We start from the raw sequence: 24,803 nt of genomic DNA, 5'->3' as shown, positions 1-24,803 counted from the left end.
CACTTGGATGGGACATACCTCCTTCCACCCACTAGAATGTCCTTTCTTTTACTGTACCTGTGTCATCCTCAGAATCAGACTGGTACACTCTGAGCAGCTTAATCTTTGTTTGGTCCCAGCCTGAATATCAAAATTCACCAGAAGCACATTTGCAACTTGAGAGGAATTTCTTCAAATACATAAAAGCAGGTATTTTATTGATAAACATACAAAAGGAACATCAAACTGGACTCCTGTGATAAGGCATTACTTCTCAGAACCAAGGAGTTGGACCATAGCTTTTGCCAAAAATCTTTCAAACAAGAATTCACAGTTTTGGGGTTTTCTTGCCTTTACCAACAAGTAATAATAAATGTAGTTTTAAATCATATGAAACAGGGAGAGTACATCTACGGTCAACAAACACAATGTAAAAATACGCTAGTGCTTATAAGAAAGAGAATATTGTGATATACAGTTATGGTCCATGTCAATGTGGATAACTGGGGATGCCAACATTTTCTGTAATAGTGCTATATTTCATCACCATATACAATAAATTCACATATAGGGATATAGTTTCCTTTGTTCTTCAGAGTGTCAGAAAATGAGGCCATGGACAGCATTTCACATAATCCATTAGTTTATGTTCCTACCGAAAGTCTTCAGTGAGTACTTGCTGGTGTTAGCTTTGCTCCCAATGATTACGTATTTGGGGTGTCATTTAAACAGAAGTAGACCCATACAGTGGAGTTAAGCTCTTGAGTTTCACTCCTATGATAACAAGTTGCATTTCGAAGTTGTAGCTTGTAGATGTTAAGAAAAAATAGCATTCAATCCTTCAGCACACAAAGCCACTCTCAAGATAAGGGTTTGCTGTAATCTGTAGTACAGGCAGCGACTTTCCCCATAATTTAGCTTTCTCAAAAACCAGTGGAACCTGCCCTGTTGGTAGAATTTGTAGAAGCTCCCTAGCTAAGAATGAGGCTTCCTTGTGCATCATCTCCTTGTTGTCCATCTGTGTTAAGGTAAGAGTCATCTCCCATTGAGGTCCCTCACCAGATATAGGACTTCTTGGGCCCAGAATCGTTCCAAAGGGTGCTTGTCGTTTTTCCTGAGTTATGACTGAAATGTAAAAGCCTTCTGGAGTTCTTGCACCATTCCTAGCCTGTAAACCAGAGTCGATGTGTTGGAGCCTTTTGGTGACATTGTCTGTAGTGCTTTTATGTGATAGAAGGGATATCATAAAGCTGGAGAAACAAACAAGTGTCTGAAAAGCATCTTCCTGAGCAATTGCTATCACTGTAACACCCTCTACCCTAATTCCTCTAAAAATCTTCTGTAACTCCCTTCGAGTTGAGAGTGGTTGGCTAGTGAGTAGAGGGTGTAGGTGCACAAAGGTTCCATTGATGAGTATTGAATGACTTCCCAAGGGATGGACAGATGGGAAGAGAACTGGGATAAGAAGTAGAAACACAATTAGAAGAACCCCAGCCAAGCTTACTGAAGGAAAGAAATCAGACCGCTCTGCCACCATCGTCTGAGGGTTTTCATCTGCTGGAACTTTATATGGGTCTGTTGCTGGGATACAGATACTTTGTCTACTGTGTGCCATTAGTTCCTCCAGCCCTGAAGAACAGAAATCATATGAGACTCTGAAAACTGGCTGTGCAAAGCTATATGCTAATTACTGCACAACAGATGCAAAAAAAAAAACCAAACATGTATAATGTAAGTGTAAAATTAAAAGGAAAGTAGCATCCATAAACAAGATTGTTTCTGTAGAACTATAACCATGTTGTGGAACTATAGCAGGGTGACTGTTAACCCAATGTTTCTATATACCTGTAACCTTGTTATGAGCTGAGGGGGCCCAGCTTGAAGGCCAGTTAGGGGGAGATTTGGGGTGAGTGATTATTTGTGCCCTGGGTACCCCTGGAACTATAGCAGGGTGACTGATACCCCAATGTTTCTATATATCTGTAACCTTGTTATGAGCTAAGGAGGCCCAGCCTAAAGACAGGTATGGGGAGATTTGGGGGTAAGTGCTTATTTGTAGGGATGCACCAAATCCACTATTTTGGATTAGGCCAAACCCCCGAAACCTTCGTTAAAGATTCGGCCTAATACCGAACCCTAATTTGCATATGCATATTAGGAAACGGTTCGGCTGAATCCTGCTGAAAAAGGCAGAATCCTGGCCGAATCCTGAACCAAATCTGGGATTCCCTGGGTACCCCTGGAACAATAGCAGGGTGAGTGTTACCCCAATGTTTCTATATATCTGTAACCTTGTTATGAGCTAAGGGGGTCCAGGAATCAGTGTTGTAAGTTTGCCAATGCTTTTTAAGTGTAACAAAAAGAAGAAAGAAACTGTTACAAGACAATCATTGACACTGTGTGTATTCAAGTAATCCTGTCTGGCAGGCAAAAATGGTGACCCCCATGATATTTCCCTGTACAGTGTCGGACCAGGTGTCAGTGGGCCCTCATGCTGCTAAATGTTTGGCCTATTTCATGGCCATTCACTATTTCTATGAAAATAAAGTGGCTAAATAGGTGGAATAACAGATTATAGTATGTAAAGAAAAGAGGCTAGGTGAATGAGGAGAGGAAAAAATAGTACTGAGAGTGGGCCCCTGGTCTAAAAACTTTTGGTGGGCCCCTGGTCTAAGGTTTTTTGGTGGACCCATGGCGTCCCAGTCCGACACTGTCCCTGTAAGTAATACTCCCTGGAGGCTTAGCACCTAGAACCTTACAAACAGCGAATTAAACCTAACTCTCAGCTGGTTCTTCTAGACAAAGAAACATTGGGGTCTATATTTAGCAAGCTGAGTAGGTCTGGCAACCACCCTTAATGTGAGTGGGAAGGAAAAGATCTGATTTGTCAGACATGTAACACTTTATAGTGAGATCTGAGTATAACCATTGGTCATTGTTTACCTGCTCACTGGGGAATGATGAACAACCTGCTCTTCAGGTTCCAATGTCACCAGCACCTCTAAAAACAGGTTATCTTAAATGTACTTTCAGAGTGTTACATGGCAGAAACATCTCAACTGTATCTAAACAAGTGAGTGTGAATGTCATAGTGACTTCTGAATTTCTAACTTCCACTGGGGCAGGGAATTATTGGAATTAGGAAACTGGTAGGTATAAACAAAGAGTTAAATTACAAATAGAGTCAGACTGGGCCGTCAGTACAATGGGAAATATCCTAGGAATGCCTGTCCCTTAAGGGTACGCAGTGTCGGACTGGCCCACCGGGATACCAGGAAAACTCCCGGTGGCCCCAGGTGTCAGTGGGCCCCTCATGCTGCACAATGTTGGCCTATTTCATGTCCATTTCAAAGAGCCTAAATAGATGGAATAATAGATTATGGTATGTACACAAAAGAGACTAGGAGACTGGAGGTTGAGTGAGGAGAGGAAGAATATAGTACAGAGAGTGGACCCCTGGTCTAAGGTATTTGGGCGGGCCCCTGGTGTTCCAGTCCGACACTGAGGGTACATGCCGGATAGGGGAGCAGTAGCAACAAAAGGAAGTAGGGGTTTTGCAATGGGACAGAAGGCTTCCAAAGCCGTTGGGCCCTTGATGTGACTGCTCTTGGAGGTGTCCCAGTTTTATCAGGAGCCAGTTATATTTATTGTGATTCTTTCTGCCACCACCACCCTATTGCACATTGGGTTCCAGCCAGAACCTCACTGCTGTTGTTTGGAACTTCCACTCTAGCTTAGAGCCACAGGCTGTAAAAGCAACACAACAGGTTCATCATGCCCGATAATAACCTCTCTCCTACAAGTTCACCTTTCACATCCTCCCTGCCAAAGAACAATGACTTGGACAGACCCACAGGGATAGGCATTTATCTTTAACCACTGGATTACATCAATTAATGATCTTCCTCATAGCTGCATGATCATCTCAATGTCTGTGGCCCCTTGAACTAATTGAAGGGGCCACAGAAATTGACATGAAGTTTATTTTTGTTCACCTTTAAATTAATTGTCGGTATGATGTAGAGAGAGATATTCTGATTTGCAATTGGTTTTCATTTTTTATTAATTGTCGTTTTTGTGTTATTTAGCTTTTTATTCAGCAGCTCTCCAGTTTGTGCTTTCAGACATCCGATTGCTGTGGGTCCAAATTCCCCTAGCGACCATGCATTGATTTGAATAAGAGACTGGAATATGAATAGGAAAGGCCTGAAAAGAAAGATGAGGATTCAAAGAAGCAATAACAATATATTTGTAGCCTTACAGAGCATTATTTTTCAAGTGAACCCCATTTGAAAGCTGGAAAGAGTCAGAAGAAGAAAGCAAAACTTTAGAAAAAACTATACAAAAAAAGGCACAATTGAAAAGTTGCTTAGAATTAGCCATTCAATAACATACTAATTGGATCCTAGAAACTATATAGCTGCTGAAATTGCTAATTGGATAGCTATATCATAAAAATAACACAGCAAAGAGGAAAATGAAGACCAACTGCAAACTGTCTCCACATATCATGCTCTGCTTCATACTAAAAGTTACTTTAACACTGCTTTCCTTTCAGGATGACGTGCCATGGCTCATGTTTGGTTGGAACCTTTTCGATGGACGCATGCGTTGGCCTTATGAGCCCTGTAATGTGTGTGCTGCTGTGTTTATAATTGAGTTTGCAAACATAAGTACCATTAGGTAACAAGGCAAAGATGACTGCCCAGGAACCACATACAAAAATGGGTTCTACAAAGAGATATTCTGAATCAAGTCTGGGCTCTAGGACAGTTTATTTGTATTTATCCTATTGAAGGGGAGGGCCTATGCAGCTGATGGAGAATGCTGGGAGTTGTAGTTGGCAGGCATTGCCGAATTCTATACCATCCCACATCAGTAGAGGAAGGTTTAAGGTTGGCTCATGAGCAGGCGGGTCCTAAGGACAGGCAGAGACACCCTTCAGCACCCTATGAGACCCATAAATCTAACCCCCAGCAAAAAACCACAGGCAGTGGCGTAGATAGATGTTACTGGGCCCACAGCAAATTAATTTTAGGGTCCCAACATAACTAGAGGTTGCCCTGTTTTACCAAGAGATGTTGAAATTGCTCATTATTTAGGGCCTCATGGGGCCCCCTGTACCTCCTTGGTTCCTCTGCAGGGTGTGCTTCCTCTATAGTTATGCCCCTAAAGGCTATCTAGGGTTGCCACTTCTACCATTCAAAAAAACGAGACGCCAGTACCGGGAAATTCGTGAATTTTTCGGCAAAGTGAAACGCCCCAAATTCGCCCCTCGCTTTACCTGTAACAAAAGCAAAACAGCTATTGATGGACACACACACATATATGTATATATTGTACAGACGCACTAAGAATAAAACTTTAAAGATCCATGACCCCTTTACCCCAGCTCAAATGAAATGCCCCTGCAGATGGAGAGCATGACACTTACTGGTGACAGTTGCCCTCTAGATCGTAATCTCTGCATGCCATCCAGGAGTCCTTGGTGAGATCTGGTGCCAAAAGTAGGGAATTTATTTAGAAAAACTTTTCAAAGAAAAGCAAGGAAATGTGAAGTTGCTGCTGCATCAGTACTCTAACGCTTAAGTTTGTTGCTAGTGACACACCCACAGAGACAGAGCAGGTGAGTTCATACAGGTAACACGCCTATAGTTAGGGAAGGGGGGTGCCTGTGTTTTGAGGGTGCTGCTTTTGCTTTTCCTGGTGCTTTTGCTAACCCATACAGCTTTCTGATATCATAGAAATGATAAACACCTTTTATGCATCCAAGGTGATGTTTTACAGATCTTGCCTCTTGCACAGGGGGTGAGGGGAATGCAATTGAGAAACAGGTGGAGATTGTTGGTGGTGTTACACAGTTAAATTGGGTTGAAAAAAGACAAAGTCCATCAAGTTCAACCCCTCCAAATGAAACCCAGCATCCATACACACACACACTGACCCCTCCATACACTCACTTAAACTATATATACTCTTACACTAACTAAAGATTTTAGTATCACAAAAGCCTTTGATATTATGTCTGTCCAAGAAATCATCCAAGCCATTCTTAAAGGCATTAAGTGAATCAGCCATCACAACATCACCCGGCAGTGCATTCCACAACCTCACTGTCCTGACTGTGAAGAACCCCCTACGTTGCTTCAAATGAAAGTTCTTTTCTTCTAGTCTAAAGGGGGGGCCTCTGGTACGGTGATCCACTTTATGGGTAAAAAGGTCCCCTGCTATTTGTCTATAATGCACCCAACACTTTTCTCATTTGTATGAAAATACCCTTGCAAGTACTTATTGGGGGTGATTAGCAATTAAAAGTGCATTTTTAATCAACAAAACCAGTTTGTGTGGTGAAATCTGAAGAAGATCCTGGATGCATCTTGCCATGTAATTCTGTCTAATTGTTGTTTCATCGTTGCAGGTTACACAAGCCCCCAACACCCCATGGCAGCACAGCTTGGGACACCCAGCCTGTAAACCTTCAGTTAATGTTGTGCTGCAACTCCCAGCATTCTCCTATGGGGCGGTTTGTTCCCAATAATAAAATAATAGTCAGGCATGGCCACCTCCGCCCTCTGTGGCAGGTAAATTAACATGATGCATCCTTTTCCCTTGTGCTTGCCAACCAAATAATGGCCTCTGTCTTCTGAGCCTCCTCTGTCATTTCAGATTATTATCTCATTCATAGATTTTGCTGCTGGATTTTACCAATGTACTCGCCTCAGTTAAAGTTTTGTGTTGCAAACTTTCCCATGTTCTGAGCTGATCCTGGTGGCCATTTGAATGATATAACTGGTTGTTATCCTTCTGATTAGGGGATAGAGCAAAACAATCCCTGTAATTCCCTGAAAATGATTTATACCTTGGGTTTGGTTACAAGGAAGTTTTACTCCACTGCCACCTGCCTGCCATAAAATTACTACTGAGCCTGAATTTTATACCTTTCCACTTGTGGCATAAGGTAAAGGAACTGGCCGGGCTGTGCCATCCATAAGGGGAAGTGAAGAAAGGGAAGCAGCTTGCTACCTATTTGAGACTATAGATGCAATTCCAATAATTATTGCTCAGCTTCTGATAATTACATTGTGCAACAGCAACAATTGCCCTTCCTCTTTGAATAGGTCTTTGTGGATTATTTCATGGAATCCTCATTAGAGAATGCTGGAGGCAGTTCATTGTTGTAAATTAATTCTACGTGACTTCACCCATATGCTTATAAACTTCCAGAATTCCAGTGACAGCAGGGATGCTGGAAGGTGTATTCACATGTTTGGCGACCTGTATGGCCAACTTTAGAAATAGATTTTGTACGTGGCCTTACATACAAATAAGGTGGTCGATAGCCAACGTGAATTTGCACCCTTATCAAACAACATAATCATAGAATTGCAATTCCACCACAACAGAGCAATGCTGCATTGTATGGCAATCATCTGAACCTGCAATTCCATGTGATTAGCATCATTGGAGGGTGTTATAATAATGGGAAAATAAACATTGGAGGCAAAACTTAAATCACTACATGTGTCATAAAACTGATGCTTCTTTTTGCCCACCAATACCCATAACTCTGTTGTGATCATATCCGTGATCTCTGCTTATGTCTTCACTTTCTAGGAATATTATGCATTGGCTGTATAGTTTAACAGCCAACATCTCCTTTCTACATCGCCCTCGTGTGAGACTGTTCGTGAAGGACAACGTGAGGATACTTAGGGCTAATGGAAAACTTGAGCAATATGGATGAAATAAAGGAGACCAAAGAGTAGACTGAGCCGTGAACTGGCAGTATAAAAGCAAAGATGCTTATTGATATGCGTCAAGATATATACAGCCTTACTTATTTTGTGTTTAATTGCACTTTTTCATAGACTATAAACCTTTATCAATCAGCGCCTTCTCAATCTATTTTTGGGGTCTGCTCTTGCTGAAGACCTGGGACACGAGCACCCGGGCGCCACTTTCTATTTGTTGAGCATCTACTTTCCTGACCAGTGTAATTAAAGAAGTTTTAACAGTTTTATACACCAGCTCTAAGGCAAACAGCCGGTAATCAGTACACTGTATATTATCCTTTATTTATACAGAAGCAACATATTTCATGGTGCTTTAAAAACATCATGCACATTAGCCTCTGCCCCAGTGGAGCTTACAATCTAAGGTCCCTAACACATTCAGTAGGGTCAGTAGAGAGAGAACATAAGCAGTCCTTGGTTATAATGGACCCTAGGACCCCAAACAACACTGCTTCCTTCTCAGCCACCCTCAAGGGATTGTGACACATAATATCTCTGTATAAGCAATGGCCAAAAACATGGCAATTATGCTCTGTTATACCATAATGAAAGAATTGCCAGTTCAAAAACTTGGTAAGGACCTTGTGAGGTAGTTCAATCCCAATCTCTGCCATGGTTCACTTCCAGCACCTTATATTGTTAGGGATGGGATAGTTTGTTAACTATTGGGGAACCAGCGGTTTCCAGCAGTAACACTAAACATAAGTTATGCCATTCTTTTAATAACTTTTTATTTATCAATATTATGTTACAGCCCCTCTTTTGTGCCCTGGGTTCTGTTAATCTTACACAGAAAGTTTTGACCCCCATTGCAGAACGTTAAGATCTATGACAGTCTGGAGAACCTTGAGGGTTGTACTTGACCATTAAAACTGATGGTAGATGACGAATCTCCGAATATCAGCTTGTTGTATGCCCACGTGCCCATAAGCAGACAGTGGTGTAAGTACCATAATGGCCAAGACTGCAGCCCATGCTATGCTCCTCGACCAATATATAAACCTACTATGTCTCATCACAGTATATAAATCCTTGGGTATAAAGGGTTTCAGGATAATCTGTGTGCATTTAAACTGATATTGTGCCAGAGATCACTCCTAATGTATTTTCAGATCCGTACAGAGTAAGTAGCTGGGGTTCCCCCTTCTCTTCTCCCTGCATGAGGATATTATGTCACCATGACTAATACATTTTTATGTCAAAACATGGTCAGTATGGTCAGTGAGACATACAGGGGACATACAGTATTATCCTCCAGAAATATTCAGCTGTTTCCATTGAAACTACTGACAGCCACTGGCTGAGAAACTCAGTGTAGATTATACCACATATGCTACGAGCCTTAGTAGTAGTAGTAGTTTATGGTATATACAGTAATAGTAGTATCTATGGAAAGAACCCATAAAACCCCAGGTAACAAGCAATCCAAATGATAGATTCCATATCTATAGTCATCCATGTTGGAATGGGGGGGCAGAATTCTTCCCCCGGTATTGGAAGTTGGTGCAAGTGCTGGAAATGCAAATCAACTCTGTGCAGCAGTGAAATCTACTCCCACCACCCAAAATCATCTTCTTTGGCACCTGCCTATAAAATTAATCAAAGTAGTTTTAAACCAATGACCAATTGACCTCGTGGTGGGAAATTACAGCTGAAAGCAGAACAAGGGAGATTGTTGGGGACGGTATACAGAGAAGTATTTCTGACACTGCCCACATAGACTGTACAGCACAGACAGCAGCTTCTCTCTTCAGTAAAGATGCCAGCTTGAGATGATAGTACTAAAATAGTACTAGGTCAGATTAAAATATTAATTGGAAGTTTATTCTAATGGCCGACACACAGAAATCACTTCTCAGTGATGCCCCTAAATCTCACTATCAGACAGTGGGGAAGGCCTTGCAGGAGGAAGAGAAGAAGTATGTAAGATGAGTCTTGGGGAACCACCGAATGTGTGCTATAGCTGCAGAGTAAATGTCAGTGCTGAGATATCGCTGTGACCAACATTTATGACATGGTCATCACTGCTAGAAAGCTTGCAGAAAATGTCATTCTGGGCTGTAGAATAGATTCAAATCTAAAAAACATGCCTTTTTATGGTGCTAGGTAGGTCAAAAGGATTTGACTTTGGTAGAAAAGACTTGACTGTACAAAGGACTTGACTTTTGTAGAAAAGACTTGACTTTGGTAGAACGGACTTGACTTTGGTAGAAACGACATTGGTAGAAAACACTTGACTGGTAGAAAGGACTTGACTTTGGTAGAAAGGTGTCCCGGCACCCAATACCAGAACAAGTGCCAAGTACCCTGGTCTCGGCTCGGCTTCACCAGTAGTGTGACCACCGTTGGGCTTCGGGAGGAGCCCTCAGCTTACTTGGGTGCCACCTGGACTTAACGACGGGTACAAGGCGAGATGTTCTGGCTGGCGAAGGGGCACGGCTGGTAGCAGAGTCTTTTGGGCCGAAGGACACAGTACAAGAGGATTAGGCAGAAGGATGGTCAGACAGGCTGGGTCGAGGCAGGCGGATATCAGAATCATCAGGCAGGCAAGGGTCAAAACCGGGTAGTCAATCAAGGGGTTGAGCAGGAGAGTTGTCGTAGGCAGGCAAGGGTCAGGATACAGAAAAGTCAGGAACAGGCAGGGTCAAACACGGATAATCAGATCAGAATTTCAAAGACAGACGCACAAGGCTCAGGAAAACCACTAGAACAAGTTCTATCACGGGCACTGGCTGGGGGTCAGAATGGGCCTTAAATACAGTCAAATTTCGCGCCAAAACGTGTGTCAATACGCGCTGGCGCAATCACGCCAGCGTGCCTGTACCTTTAAGAGGCATGCCCTAGGAAATAAGATGGCGCCTAAGAACCACGCGGCAGACGTCCCCGCCGATGGCGCGGCGGGCGACCCCGCCGCACAGGTAATTTCATTACAAAAGGACTTGACTTTGGTTGAAAGGACTTGACTTTGGTAGAAAAGACTTGACTTTGTTTGAAAGGACTTGACTTTGGTAGAAAGGACTTGACTTTGGTTGAAAGGACTTGACTTTTGTAGAAAAGACTTGACTTTGGTAGAAAATACTTGACTTTGTTTGAAATGACTTGACTTTGGTAGAAAGGACTTGATTTTGGTAGAAAGGACTTGACTTTGGTAGAAAGGACTTGACTTTGGTAGAAGGGACTTGATTTTGTTCGAAAGGACTTGACTTTGGTAGAAAGGACTTTCTTTTGATAGAAAGGACTCGACTTTGGTTGAAAGGACTTGACTTTTGTAGAAAAGACTTGACTTTGGTAGAAAATACTTGACTTTGTTTGAAATTACTTGACTTTGGTAGAAAGGACTTGATTTTGGTAGAAAGGACTTGACTTTGGTAGAAAGGACTTGACTTTGGTAGAAGGGACTTGATTTTCTTCGAAAGGACTTGACTTTGGTAGAAAGGACTTTCTTTTGATAGAAAGGACTTGACTTTGGTAGAAAGGACTTGACTTTAGTAGAAAACACTTGACTGGTAGAAAGGACTTATACCCATTTTGTATAGGCCTTCTCCTACCATGGCGCTGGCTTGTTGTTATTGGAAAAGTACCTGTAGTCACCATGCTTCGCCTTCTGTGCTTCATGCCTGACTCCCCGCGCTTCCTCATATCAAAGGGCAAGGATGAAAAGGCTCTCAAGGCTCTGGCCTGGCTTCGGGGGGCCAACACACAGTATCAAGGAGAATACAAAAGGATTAAAAACAATATTTTTTAAAGAAGGTAGAGTGAGCTCTGTGTGATCTATGGTTATGAAAGAGAAGAGAATGGGACGTGGAGCAAATATGTTTGGGTTCTAGATGGCTTCCAACTGACTAAGCTGTTTCTCTTGCCTAGAGTTCCATTCTTACATGGACAGAACTTTCCAAACCATATTACTACAAGCGTATCCTTATTGCTGTGTCCATGAGGTTTCTCCAGCAGATGTTCGGTGTCAGCCCCATCTTGATTTACTTAGAGACCATCTTTAACAGGACTAAAGTCACAATAGTAAGTGGAAAGTGGAAACGTATTTCTCTGACTCTTAAAATGGCCATCCCTAAAATTCTGCCATTAGTGTCTGTAGTGGTGTCCCATCTAGCTATGTGATATATGTAAGGGCATAGTGCTACAGATATCCTCATCTGGTGACCTCCCTTCTGACTTGCATTGTCACCACACTTGCTTATTTATAGAAAGTCACGTTGCTTCCCCTTTGATTATTATTGTGCAATTAAGGTTTTCCCATTGTGAGAGCACATAGTATTGTGCTCTGATTTTAACTCTTACACTGACAAATAGGTCTGGGTGTACAGTTAAATTTAGCTAGACAAACTTTGACACAGTGGCGGTTGTTTCATTATATATCTCTCTTTTTTTTGTTTTTTGCTGAATTCTAATATGATCCTGGTTTTTGGCCTATGTGATTCTTTAATGAATGAGCTTTCTTTTGTAGTACAGGGAATCTGTAGTAGTACCGGAAACATGTTATCGAGAAAGCTCTGGATTATGGGAAGGCCATCTCCCATATACTCTTTACTTGAATTGTTACAATGCGGACTCCTGTTTGCCCCAAAACCTATTTCCCCCCCTTCCTATTAGAGAGGTCGCTATGACGCAGCCCTAGTGGGTGTTGTGCGATTGTTCTCCATCATCATTTCAGCCTCTGTTATGGACAAAGCTGGAAGGAAAATCCTCCTCTTTACATCAAGTATGTGTCTGTGTGACATCTACTGTACATTTAACAATACAACTGGAAGTAGCATTCCATATCCGGAGATATAACATCTAAAGATACACCTATGATCAGTAGTGGCTTCATTAATAGGCTACATTAATAGGGATTCCATATAAAATTGGTGCGCCATTTCTTTAAATTGATCATTGTTTTATTTGATTTAGTTTTGCATGTTAGCGCCATCTTCCTCCATCTGCTGCCTGTTTTTCTGGTTTACAGATAAAGAGGATTTTATTGTAACACTCTGGCTCTTTAGTGTGCACATGGTAAAACACTAGTGCATCTTTACAAATGCCTGGATATTGTGTTGATGGGATGTTGTACTACTAATGATTATCCTCTCTTGCAGGTACGTTGATGTTTGTCTCCTCCCTATCGATGGGCTTGTACTTACATTTCACTGTGGACAGAAATCATAACTCTACCAACCTGACATGAGTATAAACAGTTCTGCCGACCCCTCCAAGCCAATAAACTATATAAAACTGATTCCCCTCATTAGTATCATGCTGTATATTATAGGTAGGCAATGAAACACTAGGGTTCAGTTATTAACATGGGGTAAATCTGCACCTGGGCAGCAAACCATGGCAACCAATCACATTTTTTCTTTCACTACCTACCTCTGGCTCAATAAAAGCTAATCATTCATTGGTTGTGTTAGGGCCGAATATCCCAGTGTTCCATCGATTTTTGGGGACACCTATCACCAAAGTACAGACCCAACAGCTGCTATGGGTTACTGCACAAGTGCCCACTGTGACGCATTATATTCTCTTACACTCTCTGCTCTAGAGGATATGCTTTTGGTTGTGGACCTATCACCTGGCTGCTCATGTCAGAGATATTACCCCTATAATCCCGAGGAGTAGCATCTGGTCTCTGTGTTTTGGTCAGTTGGATAACTGGATTTATCCTCACCGAAGCCTTTATCCCGGTTGTGGTAAGTTGAGCCTAGAATTATTTGTAATTGGGATGGGGGTGCCTTCATTAGAGTGTAATTAGTGTACCATACAGCCAGTTTTAATGTTCCATGGCCGTAACACTAACGCCTGTCCATACTGAGTTGACAAGCTCATTGCTTCATATATGGAGCCGGACCTGTGCCAACCCCTACCTGCCCACTTCTAACCCAACCCTATCTCCAGGATAGACAGTCAGTGGGCTGGTGGGGGCTGTTTGGGCGTCTGTGTATTTGAAATGCCAGGAAACCCTAGTCCAGGCCTGTAAATCTCCAACATCTTTAGAGATTATGGACAGATCTGGTGCATTCATTTATACTGTAAATGGTAGCAGCAAGACTTTCAGCCTTTGCCAAAGGTTTGGGACAGGGGGAAGAAGTTTACCCATGAGCCCTGGGCAGACCAGGTCAAAAGCCCTCCATTATGATCTGATTGTAGACCCAGCGATTGCTTGAGTATAAACTAGAGAAAGGCATCTGTAAGAACTAAGGGGAAACATCTCCACGGCTAAAGTTGAGAAACAGAGAAACAACCTAAACTCTCATTATCTTCCCCCAGAACGCCTGGTCCCTAGAGACGCCATTTTTCTTCTTCACAGCGATCTGTATTAGCGCACTTCTCTTCACACACTTCTTTGTCCCTAAGACCAAAGGACGCAGCTTGGAGCAAATAGAGTCCTACTTCCGGACAGGCTGCCGTTCATTTATAAAGTAATTTTTTTGAGGGGTTTATTTTTTACATTGTAAAGGAGCAACTTTCCTTTCTGAATTACAGCTTGGAGGATTTCCAACACACTAATCCGGATGCTGTTAAACCTCCCATCCTTTACAGACTTTACACTATTTTTTGCATCTATACACTCTTATTTCGGTACAACAGTATGTTCATGGTTTACAGCACAACACAGTGTTCCGTTGTCACCCCTTTACATGAGACCAAGACTCTGGAATTAAGTGAAAGTGTTAAACTGTAGTGGCATGGCTCTTCAGACAAAAGGGACTTGTATTTTATTGGTTGGGAATGTATTATATCCATTACCCTGGGCACAACTAGTGTTAGGGAAAAGAGGTTGTGCATTACCAATGCCAAGTAGTCACACCTGTGTATCAATATCCAAAGGCTTTCAACTGACAATAATAACTGTGTTTATAGCGAACACTAGACAATTCTGATTTGTTTAGTGATTGCATGCTGCTGCTTCTGATTTTGTTGTACTGCAATGCTCAGCACCCACTGGTAGATGGAGCTCAACAACTCTATGAAATATCTCAAGGTAAAGGAGTTGGAAGAAAAAAAGTAGCTCTTGCTGCAAAATGTAGCACTGCCTGAATTAATCAGCATTGCATCTGAAGATGGCATGTGGTGGGTGGCAAGTATATACATGACCTGTAAACCCCTTAGCGTGCCTTTCATTGAGGCTAGGAAGTGGGGACAAGCTGGGAAGCCTATGGCAGGCATTAAGTATAGGGTTCCCTTGTGCCGATGCTTCTGTGCTCTGCATGTTGCACGGGAGATACAAGGCACAGATTGTACCATTAAAATTCATAGTTGGTAGTTGAGCCCTATTATTTGTTATTATGGCCAGCTGCAAAGCCTCTAGTAGAAAGTCTCTGCAACGCTAGAGAGCATTATTTGCACATCAAGGATGTAAGTGTATTAATGAACAACAGCGGCACCCAGTGTCAAATCTGAAGAATGCAAATAGCACGTTCGGCCCTAAAGCTGTAAAGCAGCATCACCTAGAGGAAAGTATCATACACATGGCTAATAGCTCTGGTAGCAGGCAGTACAGGAACCCTGTGAATGGCTGTTGCACACCTCTCTGACACACACACACAAGCTGTAGAAGGTATTTGTCTTTCTTTTATTCACTGCATAGAGTCAGAACAAGTCTCAGTACATCGAGGACCTCAAGAAAGTCAAATTCACTGACAAACCACAGCAATTTCAAAACTTGCATTAAAAAAAAAAAAAAAAAGTCCAGTCCCTGTCTAATTCATGTGATTCTGAGCCAGCACCGCAAGAAGAAAAGAGGTACACCATCTTATAAAGATATCTGTTAGTTCCCTTTCCCCCGGTATCACTGATTCATTAATAGTTCATTAAATATATAAACTCTAATCGCTGGGAATCATCCGTAAAGGAACAGCTTGTTAATAACGAAAGGATTAAAGACAGTAATTAAAAACAGCCCTCCCATGTAAACAGCGCTACTTTACCTGTAACAGCAGTCTTTTCTCTTAAAGCAACAGCACAGATACCTTTACTATGTAAGGGCCCCATTCCAGAATTTGCTCCTTCTTTTGTAGGTACAAATACCTCCCCCGTTATTATTCTCTATATCAAATGTTAAAAGGCATACAACATTCTGTACAAGTGTTTCCATTGAACATTCTGCCTTGCATCGGAAATCCATTGTTCTCTGGCCCACCTATCAATCTAATGTTAGTCAGAGAATCCTACACAATAGAACACTATTAAGGATAAGAAATAACCCCAAGAATGTTGGATAGTAGACACCTGCTAGTAGAAATGTTGGGTTTGGGTGCCCAGCCCCAAACTTACAGCTAAGGAGAGAAAATTAAACCAAATATGTAACTATGAGCAGGCACCCCAAAAAATCTCAGTGTAGTGCCTGTTCATTGTTATATATTTTGAATATAATGCTGATGGAATCTGGGGTATGGCCATAGCAAAAGTGTAATAGGAAAGATACCCTTTATGGAGAACACTCATCAACATTTTTTGTCATTGGTTGGGAGAAAAAGTAAAAGAATAAATATTAGGCTAAAAATACTACACCTTATGTTTTGAGCTTCCAAGCCCCCCAAACATCTCCCCATCTTCTCTGGGGTTATTACCTGAGCTTAGGGGACGACTCACAATACACTATTTATAAACAGTATAAAATTCACAGTATAGGGCTGATCAATCATTAATTCACACTGAGGGCGGCATAGAAATCATTGCAGTCTGTATCAGCATCGATAATCAGACCCTACCATCAGCTTCTATGACAGATACACGCTCCCTTTACGCTAATGTTCTGATGATTTCCCCCAAACCTTAAGCGTAACTTCTCAACAGCAACCCAAAGCATACGGAGCATGTGCAGTGCCACTGACACTCTTAAGTCCAGAGGAGGATAACTCAGAAGGCCTCGATCATTATGGTTATAGGGCTTCATGTAAAGCTCAGTATGTAAAACACAGCACCATATTCTTCTATAGGAAAACAATAGGCAATATACAAGCACACGTTCATCACACCAATATGGGGCATCGAACCCTGAGAAAGTGAATCTTTATGAAAGGAATTCCCAAAGGCCACACCTGAGCAAATACGTGGCTGAACGAATTAGCTAAGAAACTAATCGTGCCTTGGTTTTTTGTAAGGCATCGTGATTTCCCTCTGACTTGTTATCCTCATGAAACTGCCATTGTTCTAACTGGTGAAAAGAATTAGGGAGGCCTGCTGTGCTCTCAATGAACTTTAAGGGTCAGGGAGCTGCCTAAATGAAATGCTAGGCCTAAACAATACTTTATATGTCAGTTTATATGATCATAGACGCACTAATTGGATTTCAATTGGACTTGGGCAAAAATCCCTAACAAGCCCCAATCATTGACTGGGAGCACGTCATTCCTTTGTACGGGCTTTTAGTGTTGAGTCCAAAGTATGGTCAGATCTAGTGGAACCAACAGAAGGCAAAGCTGACTTTGTCTGTATAAGTATTTCAGCCTCACAGCATGAACACAGAGATTAGTGCTACAATAAAAACCGCACTCCCTGCATCTAGCTGGAACTCTGACCACCCACAAGAGGCTACAGCTACAAGTCAGGGACGGCCAGTTGGAAATAGTGTTTCTTGTCCGACGGAAATGGAAAGCAACGGTCACAATCCAGAGACAGCCACCGACGCACACAGCCCTTGCTGGAACCAGATTCCAAAGTGTTCCATGGGAGCCTTCTGCTGTGGCCAGAGTCGTCACACACACACAGTACAGGATTCTTCAGAATATCACAGCAAAGATCCATAAATAAGGAAAATTTGTTAAACCTAAAAAAAAGTATTTCTCGTCTAAGCTCGGGTCCTTGGGAGCGGTCGGGTCCCGCTCCATTATGTGGCCGTCAGTTTCTCCTCGTCAGGCTGCTGTTTCTGAAGTTTAGCGTATGAGATTGCGTCCCCCCTGCAACACAGCACACACATTGTCTGTCACCACCGAGAAGGAACAAAAAACAACCTATAATGTAACGTCTCAGCAACAGTGTGTCCATTGCCTTTGGGGATCAGTTGGCCTTGCCCTAATGTCTGTTAGATATGGGGTGAGTGGGCAGAGTCCTCATGTCATTGGTTACTCCTATTGCTCTAGGGAACATTCTCTCTATGGTGAATAGACTATATTTTACTGCAGACTAAAGGCAGGGGGGGAGTAAATAAATATATTACACCGAGCAGTAATAACAAACCCTGCCCTATTACAGTGCATATCTCTGCATGTCTTACTTCTTGCCCAGGGCGGACAGGCCGTACAGCACTCCCGATGCGAACGCAATAGCATTGCCGAACAAGGTGGTAAACGTGAAGCTGATAAAGATGGGAAGCAGCGCCATCCTGTGGGGGGGGAGAATAAAAACGTGTTACACAACGATTTATACAACTGGCAGTTTCATGTCCGGCCATTGGCTGTTGGATCAGCCAGAGTTCTATCTGCAGTGAAGGGAACAGTTAAGCTGTTAATTAACAGCGCCATCTAGGGAGATATCTATGAAATGTAAAGTACTGCTACTTCTGTTCCTTTAAATGTAGAAATCAAACCTGTGCCGGGTGATTAACAGCAACTCCCAATGCTATTCCTTTCCCCTGAAGATCAATGTAATTGTGATATGCCAAGCAAGGACCATTGATATTGTGAAGTGTTAGAGCTGACTGGTGCCACTCACCTGGCCTGGGCAAATGGATCAGGGTTTGATGACAAATGGACTCACATGAACTGATCCAGCGCAGTTAGTACAACAAATAAGGAACAATTCTGACACAGCACCAGAGCCAAGTACACGGATCACAGCCATAATACGATGAACTTATCCACAATAACTTACCCACAATAAAATGCCGCTTTCTGCCAGGATTTCAGCCTGTCGGCCTTTTCAGAAACCGTGTTTGCAAACTCAACAAACTGGCAGCAAAATGGAGCCTCGCAGAGAACCAGGACGAACGCATTCAGCCTACGGAGGAGAAAAAAAAAAAAACTTTTATCAGAAATGTGACTTTCTTTCATTGTTTCAAGGTGGAACAGTGAGACCTTTAAAAAAAAGGACTTTTAGGGGCCACTGATTCCATAGCTTCTGTACAGGCTACGTATGTTCCTGCTGAATTGTGCTTAGTACAGGGGAATACCTATGCTGCCATAGTTTTATGAGATCTCTCTGTACAGGCTATGAGCAAACTTAGGGGACTGTTCCTGCTGAATTGTGCTTAGGGGAATACCTATGCTGCCATAGTTTTATGAGATCTCTCTGTACAGACTATGAGCAAATTTTGCCTTGTGGCTCTGTGGCAGCTGCCAAATGACAGTTGCTCATGTACCCTGGGGTAAACACACAACAGCAACAGGATGTTTGTCACATCATACTCACATCATCAGCACCCCCGCCGCGATATTTAGTGGGTTTATTGTGACACAGCTCCAAAGTCCAGCCACTGCGCAAGCTGCAAAACACAAGTCCCTATGGTGAGAGATAGTGCAGCCTGTGCAGGACAGGTAATTCATTTATCCACAGTATTAAAAAAAATAGATGATTGTGAGAAAACTGTTTTTTAAAAGGGGAAAAAAACTTTAAAGGGCAAGTAGAAAATATGAAAACAATTCCTCACTGAAACTGTTTAGAAACAGTTTCCAGTCCAATGTTTTTTTTAGATGGATTTAATGACCCCTATTTGAAAGCTGGAAAGAGTTAGAAGAAAAAGGCAACTTATTAAAAAAAATAAAAAATAACGCAGACCAACTGAAAGATTGCTTAGAATGAGCCTTTCTATAACATACTAAAAGAAAACTTATAGGTGAACCAGCTGTTTAAGATGGTTAATCTTTATTCCGAGGTTCTGCTTCCAATAAGGATTAATTATATTTTAGTTGGGATCAAGTACAAAGTTATTTGGATTATTTGGATAAAATTGAGTCTATGGGAGACGGCCTTTCCGTAATTTGTTGCTTTCTGGATAACAGGTTTCTGGCTAACAGATCCCATATATTTATGTTCTTAATGGTTTTAAATAAACGTAATTGCTACTATAAGCAGCATTTGTATCTCCTTTTATGTTCTCTTGTTCGGACTCTTGAAACAATGTAGCAAAAATAGGGATGCACCGAATCCACTATTTTGGATTCGGCCGAACCCCTGAATCCTTTGGGAAAGATTCGGCCGAATATAGAACCAAATCTGAATTTGAATATGCAAATTAGGGGTGGGAAGGGGAAAACATCTTTTACTTTCTTGTTTTGTGACAAAAAGTCACTCAATTTCCCTCCCCGCCCCTAATTTGCATATGCATATTAGGATTCGGTTCGGCCGGGCAGAAGGATTCGGCCGAATCCTGGTGAAAAAGGCAGAATCCTGGATTCTGTGCATCCCTAAGCAGAAGTCAGTTCACCCCCAGGTTTGCTAATCTGTAACCGTGAATCTAGAGATTTGTATCACCTTAATTCACTGATGTTGACTCAACTTGCCTTTATTGACAGGTCATATATAACGTGGCAGATGAGGAAGCCCATAACTTGAACGGAGAAGGCACAGTACAGGTATGGGACTTGTTATTCAAAATGCATCATGACCTTGGGTTTTCCAGATAACAGATCTTTCCGTGATTTCGATCTATATACCGTAAATCTACTAGAAAATCATGTCAACATTAAATAAACTCAATAGTCTGGTTCTGCTTCCAAAAAGGATTAATTATATCTTAGTTGGGATCAAGTACAAGCTACTGTTTTATTATTACAGAGAAAAAGGAATAATTTTTAGAAATGTGGATAATTTGGTTATAAAGGAGTCTATGGGAGACGAGCTTTCCGTAATTCAGAGCTTTCTGGATAACAGGTTTCCAGATAACGGATCCCTTACTTGCACAGCTGAGTAAATATAAATTGTGACAAAGAGGAGCATGTCAGTGGTGCTTTGGGATCAGCAGGCACATCAGGGTTGGCACAGACGTAGGCAGGGTGATCCGTCACTACTTATTAAACTTGCATGGGCCTCTACACACACACGATACTCCCTCTCTTCTCATCTGACAGTGCACAGCAGGGGATACGGATAAATACTCTTTCTACAGTAACATCAGCTGCAGAAGAGTGGGAAGAGGGTGGGCACCCTTTAACAACAATGCAACAAAAAATACCATGGACTCATAATTGTGAGTCGTCCTTAAAGGGATACTGTCATGGGAAAAAAAAATTTCAAAATGAATCAGTTAATGGTGCTGCTCCAGCAGAATTCTGCACTGAAATCCATTTCTCAAAAGAGCAAACAGATTTTTTTATATTCAATTTTGAAATCTGACATGGGGCTAGACATACTGTCAATTTCCCAGCTGCCCCAAGTCATGTGACTTGTGCTCTGATACTGCAAGTTGGAGTGATATCACCCCCCCCAGCAGCCAAACAAAAGAACAATGGGAAGGTAACCAGATAGCAGCTCTCTAACACAAGATAACAGCTGCCTGGTAGATCTAAGAACAACACTCAATAGTAAAAACCCATGTCTCACTGAGACACATTCAGTTACATTGAGAAGGAAAAACAGCAGCCTGCCAGAAAGCATTTCTCTCCTAAAGTGCAGGCACAGGTCACATGACCAGGGGCAGCTGGGAAATTGACAAAATGTCTAGCCCCATGTCAGATTTCAAAATTGAATATAAAAATATCTGTTTGCTCTTTTGAGAAATTGATTTCAGTGCAGAATTCTTCTGGAGTAGCACTATTAACTGATGTGTTTTGAGAAAAAAAAAAAAAACATGTTTTCCGATGACAGGATCCCTTTAAAGGAACAGTAAAACCAAAAAATTATTTTGCACTGGTCAAACTGGTGTGTTTACGTTAGAAACACTACTATAGTTTATATATAAATATAAATATATATAAAATGCATTGGATAGAATATGATTTATCTGCTGTATATAAGCCTTACTAAATCCAGGCCTGTTTAGCTGTTTACGGACAAAAAGAAAATAACTTTCAGTGGCTGCTGAAGGGCCGACTGCTTCTCATATGCGCTCGCTTATAAACACACACACTATCATGTTACTGATCCCATGACGAGACAAGCAGTACAGCACTATCCTGTTACTGGCCGCAGGTAGCCACACACACAGGTACAGCTAATAATGCTGGCCTATGGGAGTAGCAATAGATTTATGTCTCCATTTCATTGGCTGCACAAATATGTGTTTTCATCAAGGCTTATTGGGCAGCTGAGCCTCTCACTGGTACTGACATTCACTAATCTGTAATAACAGAGGTCACAAAGGTCTCCGGCTAATCTGTGTTTTAGAGGATTACACTTTGCACCATGCACCCCCATACCTATTCAACTTCTATCAGTAAAATCCACCAATCTTGTGCCTTTATATAGTCGCAGAACCCCTCAGTGACTTCTGTGTCCTTATCATTTAGAGGGGGTAAATTATCCCTTATAATAATCAGAGTTCCCTGTATAACTCAGCCTGCAGCCTTGTGCATTTAAATGGTCACAGAACCCCTCAGTGACTTCTAATATCCTTATAATTTACAGTAGGGGGTACATTATCGTACTTACAGAAGCCGCCCAAGATGCCAGCGAGCCTACACAGCCATCGGTACCACCAGGTCATGCCATCATCCTTAGATTCGGCAGCTGTGGGCTCCTGGGTCATATTCTCAGGCTCCACGGAACTCATCTTCTTGTAGATTTGCAGTCAAGGCCCTGAGATCCCAGATGAGAGTCTGTTTGGGCCACTAGGGCCACCAGTACTGATATTTGTGGGCTCTCAGTGACACGCCCCAAGTAGCCAGATTCACCTGTCATACAGACACACAAGGGCCAGGGTTAGGTAGAATTCACTAGGGTTAAGCGCAGAGCAAACTTTTTTTCAGCTTGAGTTGCTACGTAACTATATTCTCCCCTCCCGCTATTTCTTCACTCCTTTCTTTATTGGGACCCAATTGGGCTAATTTAATCGTTGGCCCAAGGACTGATGATCAGACCATACTGCAGGCCTACAGGTAGTCACAAATAAACAGCTGGTGAGGAATGGACTGGCGCACAATAGGCTCATAGCAAACTCCTGTGGTCTGTTGGGCAGGTGACTGGGGGACCCCCAAACATGGGCCTATAACTTGCCAACTCAGCGTGGAGGGGCCAGGCAAGCAGTATGTATTGGGCTTTGGGCAGAGCATGAGCAGCTTTAGGTGTATTTCACCCAATGATCTGACCTCTATATAACAGGCCTCCTCCCTACTGTGCCTCACAAGCAGCCCTGTACCCCCTGCACTGGGTGATTATGGCAGTGGAACAGGAGAATGGCTCTGTCCTGAGATTCACTGGGACAATCAGAACAAGCTCTATGTCACTTACCATTCTTCTACTGACCCTGCTGAGCTATAAACCCCCACCCTATGTGTCCTACACTCATGTGTCCCCCACACTATAACCCCTACCCTATGTGTCCTCCACCCTGGGTTTCAATGTCCCATTGCTCTATAGAGCCCGGCCGTGTGTGCGACCCCTTGCCTTGTGCGACCCCCCCCCTCCAAAAAAAAAGGCCAAACCCTGTGTGAGCCGTACAATGTGTTGCACCCCCAGTCCTTTGTTCTACTGTAACATTCACTCCGCGGCCCCCCGGTACCGTTACTCTCCGCGGCCCCCAAGTTTACACAAATTGCCCGTCTGTACTTACAATTTGCCCCGCCGCCCCGATCTCCCACCGCCACCCTGAGCTCTACGGCTGCCGAACTACTTTATTTGTCTGATGACAATGGGACCAAGGGAGACTCCACGTCACACCGACTCGCGCTGCATTGTGGGAGGGAAACCTCTTGGAAGAAAGGCGTGACCCTACCGGTGAGGTCATCATAGAGAGCCCGCCCCCCATCTGGACTATCCCTTTGCGCAGTTTCCTACAGGTCAGTCGTACGGAACGCATTTTAGGACATCCTGCGGCGAAATACCCTTCCTTCCTGCGATGTCCTATGCCTACAGTCGGCCTTTATGTAATCCTGTGTGTCTCTCATTCCAGGAGAGCTGCCCTTGCTTTTCACTTCTTCCCTCCTCCCCTTCTGCTGTGTAACCGCTACTGAGACAGAGTCCCTTTAAAGTGCTGATTTTGTTAATAGGGGGCAGGGTCGCCCTCAAAATTTTCTGGGCCCCCTGGTCCCGCCAACAGTCCCACTTACTCCAATACCAGAGTAAAAAGCAGGCCTGGACTGGCAATCTGTGGGTTCTGGCAAATGCCAGAGGGGCTGCTGTATGGTTCCATAGAAAGTTACCATATAGTGGGCTGGTAGGGGGCTGTTTGGGCCTCTGTACTTGGAATGGCAGGGCCTATTTTGACTCCCAGTCCAGGCCTGGTAAAAAGTCCAAACAGACAGCAGCGCTAAAAATGGTAAACCCCCTCACTGGTGGTCAGGGTCCCCTTATAATTTTTTTTAAAAAAAATTGACGTCCAGGGTCCCACATAAAAGTTTTTTTTACTGGTGGCTATGGTTGCCACCTTTTCTGGAAAAAAAAATACCGGCCTTCCTATATTCTTGCAGTTTTTTCCAAATTAATAACATTGGCATCAAGCATCATTTTTACCGGCCAGGCCGGTAAAATACCGGCCAGGTGGCAACCCTACTGGTGGCCAAGGGTTCAATTAAAAAAAAACATTGGTGTTCAGTGGAACTAACCTTAGGTTCTTCAGCTCCTTCCTTAGCTTCCGGTCTTTTCGTGACTTTGGATCTTCTTGGAATGAATTTCTACCCCCATAACTGGTCCTTTAAGTCCCTATGTAGGAGGCCTCTTCAATGAGTAGGGTGTCCTCCTCCTATGAGCATAGGCTGTGGAAGCATCAAGCCCAGCACTGTGTTTTGACAGCTGTTGCTATCTGATACCTTGTAAGTGACCTAGCAGAGTAACAATGAGGCTGTTGCCCCCACTGCAAAAATAGGCCAGTCATTAACAACCGGAATTCCCAGGTGCAGAGAGGAAAGGACTGGGACAATAATATTAGTCGTTTCTTGTGTTTTTTTTTTTTTTGCTGATTGAAATAAGTGATTGCACCATTGCACTAAGGTGTATAAATAC

General features: G+C 42.7%; 1 protein-coding gene and 1 long non-coding RNA gene across 3 annotated transcripts; both read right to left on the bottom strand.

Moving 5' to 3' along the window:
- Nucleotides 1-176: 176 nt before the first annotated feature.
- On the bottom strand, nt 177-5,890 carry LOC108699896. The gene is made up of 3 exons (XR_005963921.1): nt 5,414-5,890; nt 5,205-5,263; nt 177-1,608 (listed from the first exon to the last, which is right to left on the bottom strand). It is a non-coding gene; the product is annotated as an uncharacterized LOC108699896 (long non-coding RNA).
- A 9,433-nt stretch (nt 5,891-15,323) lies between these two features.
- Nucleotides 15,324-24,574, bottom strand: cacfd1.S (calcium channel flower domain containing 1 S homeolog). Of its 2 annotated transcripts, none has more exons than XM_018231911.2 (6): nt 24,407-24,574; nt 22,296-22,537; nt 19,119-19,191; nt 18,582-18,707; nt 17,986-18,093; nt 15,324-17,668 (listed from the first exon to the last, which is right to left on the bottom strand). In XM_018231911.2, exons 2-6 carry the CDS (start codon nt 22,414-22,416, stop codon nt 17,599-17,601), a joined length of 498 nt encoding a protein of 165 aa, XP_018087400.1. In that variant the 5' UTR covers nt 22,417-22,537; nt 24,407-24,574; the 3' UTR covers nt 15,324-17,598.
- Nucleotides 24,575-24,803: the final 229 nt, after the last annotated feature.

The sequence above is a fragment of the Xenopus laevis genome, chromosome 8S (assembly GCF_017654675.1).
Source record: "Xenopus laevis strain J_2021 chromosome 8S, Xenopus_laevis_v10.1, whole genome shotgun sequence".
NCBI lineage: Eukaryota > Metazoa > Chordata > Amphibia > Anura > Pipidae > Xenopus > Xenopus laevis.
This window is presented reverse-complemented; position numbering and strand designations above follow the sequence as displayed.

What these genes read in the sequence shown, in the direction of transcription:
- cacfd1.S (XM_018231911.2), bottom strand. Translation starts at nt 22,416, where the DNA reads ATGAGTTCCGTGGAGCCTGAGAATATGACCCAGGAGCCCACAGCTGCC. An exon ending in TGGCATCTTGGGCGGCTTCT is followed by an intron (nt 19,192 to 22,295) that starts GTAAGTACGATA and finishes TGTGTTTTGCAG; the next exon opens with CTTGCGCAGTGGCTGGACTT. An exon ending in AAAGCGGCATTTTATTGTGG is followed by an intron (nt 18,094 to 18,581) that starts GTAAGTTATTGT and finishes CCCCCCCCACAG; the next exon opens with GATGGCGCTGCTTCCCATCT.